Consider the following 9002-nt stretch of genomic DNA (forward strand, 5'->3'; position numbering starts at 1 on the left):
TACCGCGTGCCGTATACCGCAAACCGCATACCGCGTATATGGAATCTCAGCTTAATACGTGTTCCGCACAACAAACAGAATGGCCTTCGAAAACGACGAGCATAAAGCAGCATACGGTGACGTTTTAAAAGAGGGCTATGATGACGCCGATTTGGATGAGATCATCAAGTTGCTGGAGAAATTCCATCTGGGTATTGAAAGCCGCAAATCCAGGTCACTACTCTGTAGTTGCTCCTGAATATACATTTTGCCTGATTTGACCGTTGCGTCACTTTCGTAAAGGGAAGTCCTGTCTTAATTTACATAACACCCCTTGATACAGTCACTTCTTAGAGTCTGCACTAGTTGTCCGTGGAGAATGCTGAACTTCTGGTCACTGTATACGATTGTTTGCCTCGAGCCATAAATTTGCATGGTTTACACAATCGAATAAACGAACACGTGATGATGACGTGAATCAAATAAGCCAAGTATTTATCCATACCAAATATTTATATATTTATAGCAGTTTTCACTTGACATGTTTCTTTCCACGGAAAGGGATCTCAACAAGCCATATAATATTTGCTTTTAGTCCAAGGGCTAGCTAACACACAGTTTCGAATTTACTATAATTACTCTATCCGTGTTCATTCTACAAACTGTAATGATCATAATGTCAGTAAAGTTTATTCTTCAGTTTTTGGCAAAAAATTTTGAACTGTGTATTTTTTTAAATGTATGAATCCAAGAATAGTAGTTTACATCACCCGTCAGATTTATAATTAGCGCTAAGTTAAAAGCAGTTTCGTGGAATCCATAGCCATCCTGGAATAAATTTCAGTGTTGACCTTACCCTGTTGTCATGCACCCCTGTCCCTCGTTTGTTTTTCAGTAATCATAAATGCCTTTAAACAAGCCATTTTCACAAATACTTTGGTAGTGCGTCGAACTACTTGGACGCCTTCAAGGTTTAAAAGTTTACCGAAGTAATCGAAGGAAGGGATAACAATGCTAAACTCCCAACGGGCCCACACACAAGCAGCAGAAAAAGAAAAAAAAAGTCCCAGCGATAAGCTGCACCATGTCGGGTCGCGTTGTCTGAGGCAGAGATGTTTTGGTCACGTGCTGTCGCGCTCGATCAAGATGGCGACTTCGAATCGATGAAACTTGAAGAAATGACCAAATTTTACTTTGAATGCAACATGATTTGATCTTCGCATTGTTTGGACAAGATACCAGTGCGTGTGTTTGGAATGTAGTCTCTGCAGTGTCCTATTTTCATTGATGAATACGTGTCATATTTCTCTCCATGCGATCACGAGTTACGACAGAAGTCAAGCTTGAATCCGCTCTCCCACCAAGTTGTGGGCGATGCGATAAATCGTACCGTGGAAACACGGCCTCATTAGTCGTTTCCAGCAGTTAAGCATTTGTATTTGTTACAAATGAAATCAAAATTACTGGCAGCCCAATACATACATATATGAAATTTTTAAAATGTTGCACCATTTTAATTATGCTTTGAACTATTCATGTGTTCACCCATACGTATATACCCTCCCCAACTCAACTTACCCAGTTACTTTTCGATTCTGAAATTCATCAGCTCTGCCGATGCACTGTGAATATCACATATAAGTTAAATCATCGCGGTGTAAGTTCTAGAACTACAGTGTTTCCTGTTCTGTAGAATTAGGTTTAGGCTTATACATTGAATAGGGAGGTCGTGTGTCGGGGGGCTACTTGCCGAGGGGTCAGCATGCCAGCGTTACGCAATGTACCAGGAGCCTCCCTCTATTGCTGTCGCTGTGAGTTCATGTTGGCTTGCTCTCCGGCAGTATGTGGAAAGGTCTGTCAGCAACCTGGAGATGGTCATGGGTTTCCTCACTTCAAGTTTCCTCCCACCGTAATGCTGGCCGCCGTTGTCTAAGCGAAATTCTCTTGAGTACGGTGTAAAACACTAATCAAACAAATAAATAAATATACACTGAACGTGGTTATTGAAAACAGAAATATGTGATAATCATGATGCAGAAGACTGTACAGGTGCAATGAGTAACGACATGTTGCATTACATTGCTTCTCTTACACTTCTGTCAGAATTTTTTACTTGTGATGTCATGGCATATTTGTTTTCATGCACCTTATGTAGGTTACCTGGCAGAAAGTAGGAAGAAGCAGGGTGACCAGCTTTCTGCAAAGGACTTTTGATCTGTTGAGAGACTACTTAATCATATGACCCCTAACATGTAACATGGCAAAGATTACACAGTGCAATGTGTGAAGAGCTCAACACCTACCCAGCAGTGCATGTCTGCACGAAAATGGACCAGTTCTGTATCACATGATTCTTTCAAATCCCAAACCATTTGATGTTGGTTCGTCTTCATCAAGTGGATGTCCAAGCCAGAACATCACAGGCATGTGACTGTCATTCAAAAATTTCTAGTTTATGGTTTAAAAAATTTAAAAACTGACATTATAAGTTTTCCAGCTTTGGTCTTGGTCCTGTTTCAAACATGACAACCACTACAATGGACCTCGCTAAGGAGAGAAGTGCACTGATCTATAAAATAATCGAGGAAATTCGCAGCTTCCCTGCAATTTGGGATGTAAGTTGCAAGGGGTATAAAGATAACTATGTGAGGAATGAAGCCTACAACGCTGTCGCCAATGAAATGAACATGACAGGTGAGTCATAAGACTGGCCTTATCAGTGATGAATAAATTATACACATATATATTAACTCTTATTAGGCAACATTAAAGTGTTTGTTATAGTGAGCCTTCTTCATTCTCTCAAATTACATAAAAAATAATAAAAAAAATCACCTCCACGGAGAAGTTTACGGGATTGTGAATTCTGGTTCACATTAACAGTTAAATCTGGTCCTTGCAATAATTCTGAGAACAATCAAAACACTGACCATTTTAATCCAGACACACTGGAAAATGATAAGCACATGACCCCCTAACTGCATGGCTGATATATCGGAGGCTTTCATGATAGCTAACAGTGCTTGGCATGGGTTTTACATTTTAATTCATCCATTTCATTTAAAGAATATCTTGGATGAAACAGCGTTGTACTTTACTGTTTTGAATATAAAATGAATCTTAATTGAATTTCATTGTCAGTGCACCAAGTGAAAGAGAGATACAGAAACCTAAGGACATATTATGGCAGAGAGAAGAAGAAAATAGAGAAAAGTGAGAGGAATGGTGATGGTCACTCTGAGGTCTATCGGTCTAAGTGGGAATATTTTGATGTCCTGGATTCATTTCTGAAAGACTCATTGAGAGGCAGACAGTCATCATCCTGGTACTCCACTGAGGTAAGATAGAAATGATTTTTGATGCAATAAGCAGCTATATATTGTATTAAGTCATCTGTCAGTTTTTTACATCCTATTTTTCTACCTTTTAACATGGTGCATTTACTCAAAGAGGGGTTTGAGAGCATAAGGACATGGGCTGTAACTGATTAAGGACCAGTCATACATCTCTCGTCAATATCTGCATTTATGTTGCAAATGTTTCCCCGTACATTGGTCAGGATGACCAACAAATTTACAAAGGAGTTGGTAATTGGGTTAAAAAATGACGGCTGAATCTATGAGAAAACCTTCATTTGAAATGAAATTGACAGGAGTTGTAGGGTTGGTCCTTAGGTGACGTTGCAGCTATTGCAAATATCAACGTGTTGGAATTGAGCTCATATTGTGTGGAGTATTGCACTTACATTCATCTGTTGAGTATTGAGCTTAAATTGTGTTGAGTATGAGAGCTAAAATTGTGATCAGAATTGAACTCATATTGTGTGAAGTGTTGCGCTTGCATTCACCTGTTGAGTATTGAGCTTAAATTGTGTTGAATATTGAGTTTACATTTGGTTCTTTTTCCACCCATGAAAAATGACTGCTGTGATGTAAGTAAATTGCCCTGAGACTTGAGTACCATACATTGCCAAGCCCCAGCCAGATAAATGAGTACATTGTCACAAGACATATTGTGTTGAGTATTGAGCTGAGATTGTTTTGAGTATTGAGCTGAGATTGTTTTGAATATTGGATTGACTGTCTTCTTTGTTACATCATCAGTGTCCACTGTGTAATTGTTAAGAAACTGTAACTTGTACAATTGACAGATGGCAAATCTTTGGTAAAGTATTTGGTGTAAAATTACGGAATCACTTCCATAATTGCTTAGCCGTTTAGGTATCTGGGTAAAATCATGTCATTCAGTCGGCGATGCCTTGATGTGATTTTTTTTCCTAAGTCGAAATTTTAAAGTTCAATTTAATGCATAACATGTGGCCCGAAAAGTTGAAATTGCAACAGTTTTGTCTTAGCACGTGCTAAGCATACCTAATTTCAATTTCTATGGTCCAAAAATAAGGCAACTTTGTGGAATCCACCTCTGGGTAATCAGTTCTACTTGAAAAGTAAAAGTAAAACTTCTTTTGATGTAAAAGGTTCATGAATTACTGTTACACTTGGTACGTGTACACATCTTACTTTCCCAGTGGTCTCCAGGAGATGATGAGGAAGGAGAGAGTCTGGGAGACATCTCATATTGTGAAGAAAACACAGATTTAACTTTACTTGCTCGAAAGCGGTTAAAAGTGGAACACGAAGACGATGAATCTTGGGAAGGTAAATCTGACCTTCTCAGGGAACCTATGTCTCCGCCTGTTCGACAGGAAGTACATGTTTCACCTCAGCCAATCGCCTTGCACAGCAACAGCTCAGCTGTTGGACAGATAGTGCCAAGGCGAGCAGAATCAGCTCAAGAGACCCAATCTAGGTCAACCAACATGGACCACTCGGGTATATTAGCTGACAGGGCCCAGAGGCAAGTCAAACCAGTTCTAGCACAGACCTTGTCTCAGTCAACCAGGGTTGGCACCTCACTAGCACATGGAACTCAACCAAACTTGCCCAGTCTGGATTCCTTATTTGGACAAATGGTTGGAATGCAACTTGCCAATGTGCAAAATGGGAAGAAGAAAGAGTTCCTTAAACTAAAAATTCAGCGCCTTATTTTTGAAGCTCAGTTTGACATCGACCCTTGTACTGTGGACTGAAATGTGCAACCTGTTTCAGGAATATGGTGAACTGTTAACGAAATGGCACTTTATTCATTGTGGGGCATGTACATGAAATATTGCAGATGGTAACCGTATGATGGAATTCAGTTTGACAAGGAGCTCACTAAGTAGCTTACAAGTCTCTTTGTTGGTCGTTTGAGTATTTGACATCCATCTTTTAACAATGTCCATTCACTTAACATGGGACCTAAGTGCAAGATGACATCAACATTTTGCGGGATGCTGCAAATCTGGCGAATTTGCATTTGTTTAGTTATACACGTAGACACATTGTGTAATATTCCATAGAAACAGAACAGGTGTAAACGCAACAGCTTGTCGTTGCAAACCCTTTATATCTGCAGCAAGATTTAAGATCATATTGGAAGAGTTAAGGGACATAATTGTATGTATCCACAGATGCAGACAATTCTGTAGGCATGCTTTCAACACAGCAGTTACCCTAATTGTTCTAATTCATATTAGTATTGCTGAAAGCAAAGAATTTCTAACCTTTCTCCCCCAGTATTTTTGGAAAAGTAGATAAGAATATGTTGCCCATTAGATGGACTAACCATGTGGGGATAAAAAAGAAACTAAATATCCCTGCTATAGTACATGTATATTGGTTACAAAAAGCAGAGCAAATGTCCCCAAAATCAGAAGAATTAGGCTTGATTTACGTAACACTACTATTTATGTAACACTACTAGCAGATGGTGAAATCAGCCCCTGTTTTCAGGAAGTGAATGTAAATGGTAGGATCCACAGAAACAAAACTGTTCAGTGTCTGTTCAAGAAACCGTTGCTATGTGAGTCAAAGAAAACCTCATTCCATGAAATGAATTTTGTTTACTTATTCAGATCTATAACATGGCTACAAAAATGTGATTTCATGAAAACAAAGTACAGAAACTTCAAAGAATTCCAAAAATTTGTTAGTTATTTAGAAAGAAAAAATAAATTTGTGTCAATAAATGTTGATTGTGGGTTGTGATATGATTTTTATGTAGTCAGGCAGTACCTTTGTCAAACCAGAAAAGAAACACAAAAAGGTTACCTGTATTATGTCTCAAGAGGGTAATACTATTAGTAACTCATTTAGTGAACCATACAATGTTCAAGATTTCAGTAAGACTTAATCGTCTTCTTGTTTATATACACCTATTCGTGGTACAATCAGGTTGCATATCAGCTTGTTAATGACCAGTAATGGATGATTGTAACCCAGTGAACATGTGTCTCACATGGGCTATTCAAAAATGTTCTTATGAAAAAGTTTTCACACATTAAGGTCAGAAGTAGTCTTTCAAATTTCTAATTCAGAGAGTCTCCCCCAGCAATCCGTGTCATCATCATGGCCAGAAGTAGTTATCAGATTCCCGAATCCAGCCTATGCTCTGACAGTCTCGCAGCAATCCGCATCATCATCATGGCCAGAAGTAGTCATCAGATTCCCGAATCCAGCCTATGCTCTGACAGTCTCGCAGCAGTCCGAGTCATCATCAAATCCAGAAGAAGTCATCAGATTCCTGAATCCAGCCTATGCTCTGACAGTCTCGCAGCCGTCCGAGTCATCATCAAAGCCAGAAGAAGTCATCATCAAAGCCAGAAGAAGTCATCAGATTCCGAATCCAGCCCTTGCTCTGACAGTGTCTCACAGCAATCTGAGTCATTGTCATGGCTTTCACCTGTGAATGACACAGTTAGCTGTACACCATACAATTTATGCGACAAGCTGCAGTTATTTTACCTGATGCCTTATACAGTTGATATAGCATGCTGAACCCAATTATTGCACGTATATCATGTAATGGTGCACGGTCTTGTCTGTTGTTAATTTCGCAAACTTCTGCAGTGTATAAGAAGCCTACAGTTTCATGAACAGCAAACCATGTACAAGAATAGATGACGCACGTTGTTTGACATCGCTTTGATCAACTTACTCTCTCGTACAATATTTGGTCGTGGGTTTCCCCCGGGCTCTGCCCGGTTTCCACCCACCATAATGCTGGCCGCCGTCGTATAAGTGAAATATTCTTGAGTATGGCGTAAAACACCAATCCAAAAAAAAAAAAAAAAAAATAATCATACAATATTATGTCATTCTAAACAGCAAATCACTTGTACAGGCATGAGAATACATAATAGACTGAACTTTAAAAATTGTCTGAATTCTGACATTTGATAGATTTAAAAGTCTTCTGGTTTTCTAAATTTTGAGAAAAAAAGTTTGAAATTAGTCATCAGGTTAAAAGATTCACATGCTTGTCTTGGGGCTTAGCTGCTAAAAAATTAGAGTTGAGTTTTTATCAACACTTTCATCAAATCTATTTTAACTCTGTCTGGGTGACCGGTCATATTCCCGCCTTGATCTTGCCATATTTCCTGAACTTCTTGAAGACGAGCAGGCGCATGTTGTTGAGAGTCCAACATCTTCCCCAGCAGTACACAGCTTTCATCATGGGGGTCTCCCACTTGTTCACCACACCACGCACCAAGTCATTAAGGCTGGCCTCAATCGTCACCCCATCCCTGAATGTGTCCAACACGCTGCTCTAAGTGAAGTGTATGTTAGCGGGATGGAGAACGACAGTTGGGCATGTCATGAAGTAGATGAACAGTCAAATGTCCAGCAGAAATCAGCTAACAGCGAAACAAGCGCCGGCGTAAGTGAGGTGACGTTTTCTCCCGGCGAGTGCGCCTAAACTATCCAAAGACAGACACGTCAATGAGGCTGCACAAGCAATTGGTGATGCAAACGGGCTGTGGGTGAGCGGCTGGAAGGATGGGGTGGGGGGAGGACTCGGGGGGGGGGGGGGGGGGGGGCTTTACTCAAGGAAGTCCCTCATAATGTTGATGTACATGATCAAATGTCTGCTAGGGTCATTGCCAGATGATGGCCACACGCAGTAACTATGAGAAACCGTGGCCAGTTAATTTGTCATGGATTGCAGAAATATAACAAATCAGACAAGGGCAAGTGAGGTTTTTATGCAAGTCGCTTAATTGATTTATATAGAAACATTTGTCACACCATAACCATAAGCTGCATTTACATGTAAAAGAAAGGGAAGCGCCGGAAAGTAAGTCATTGGGTTCTCCTGATGAAATGTAGCAAAATCTATAGACATCAGGGATTTCATTAAATAGGTTTACACTCGTAACATTTCTATCATAAAAAAAAGGAAAGGGATGGGAGGGGGGGAGAAAGGGAAGGCTTACAGATGCATGTACATCAGTGAGGGTGTTGTGAAGCAAGTCATCATATGCCTGCTAGCAAATCTGTGTCACTTCCACCACTTGACCATATTTGAAGCAGCATGTCTGGTCTACTGATTTTATCAACATGTGTCTCAATCTTAAATATCCACAACATAAGCATACAAGTCCAGGCTGTATGTGTGCTATAGGAGAACACATACCAGAGCCAGCAAGCATGTGTTCATAGTGCTGCATCACTGGAATGCCATGCTGGCTCAGGAACTGTAGGCCTACACATTTCATTTACAATGTAGTTGACACACCATCACCCATCCTAGTCACAGTACGGTACACAAGACTGAGATGGCTTTTCGTCGATCTCGAGCACCAAGACAGTGAATTGCATGAAACAGCTGAAACACTATTTTGAAGTCATTTCCAGGTATAATCCACCTCAGACTTCAGCTGAAGTCTTTAGCAGTGAAGCAGTTAAGTTTTTTGATAGGTGTTTAATGCTATGCTCAAGAATTTTTCGCTTAATTATGACACTGGTCAGGTGTATGGGTCAAAGCAACCGGTGTGATCCATCACTGGCCTTTGCTCTACATACCTAACAAACCTCCTGACTTAAAGTCACAGTCAATACAGTAAGAGATGAATTTGAACACACAACCTTATTGGTAAGAGCCTGATGATCAAAGTGAGTTGGCGATTAAACCATCTGAGT

General features: G+C 40.0%; 1 protein-coding gene across 2 annotated transcripts; it reads left to right on the forward strand.

Moving 5' to 3' along the window:
* Positions 1–68: 68 nt before the first annotated feature.
* On the forward strand, positions 69–6069 carry LOC135468431 (uncharacterized). 2 transcript variants are annotated; one of them, XM_064746692.1, is made up of 4 exons: positions 69–213; positions 2135–2673; positions 3121–3317; positions 4508–6069. In XM_064746692.1, exons 2-4 carry the CDS (start codon positions 2502–2504, stop codon positions 5066–5068), a joined length of 930 nt encoding a protein of 309 aa, XP_064602762.1. In that variant the 5' UTR covers positions 69–213; positions 2135–2501; the 3' UTR covers positions 5069–6069. The 2 variants fall into 2 exon arrangements, with proteins under 2 accessions (XP_064602762.1, XP_064602761.1); XM_064746691.1 differs by lacking the exon at positions 69–213 and adding an exon at positions 1114–1220.
* The last annotated feature ends 2933 nt before the right edge of the window (positions 6070–9002 follow it).

The sequence above is a fragment of the Liolophura sinensis genome, chromosome 6, assembly GCF_032854445.1.
Source record: "Liolophura sinensis isolate JHLJ2023 chromosome 6, CUHK_Ljap_v2, whole genome shotgun sequence".
NCBI lineage: Eukaryota > Metazoa > Mollusca > Polyplacophora > Chitonida > Chitonidae > Liolophura > Liolophura sinensis.

Excerpts from the sequence above, each read along its gene's own strand:
- LOC135468431 (XM_064746692.1), top strand. The coding sequence starts at position 2,502 with ATGACAACCACTACAATGGACCTCGCTAAGGAGAGAAGTGCACTGATC. Across the intron at positions 2,674-3,120 it reads CAATGAAATGAACATGACAG|TGCACCAAGTGAAAGAGAGA; the intron begins GTGAGTCATAAG and ends TTTCATTGTCAG. Across the intron at positions 3,318-4,507 it reads CATCCTGGTACTCCACTGAG|TGGTCTCCAGGAGATGATGA; the intron begins GTAAGATAGAAA and ends TTACTTTCCCAG.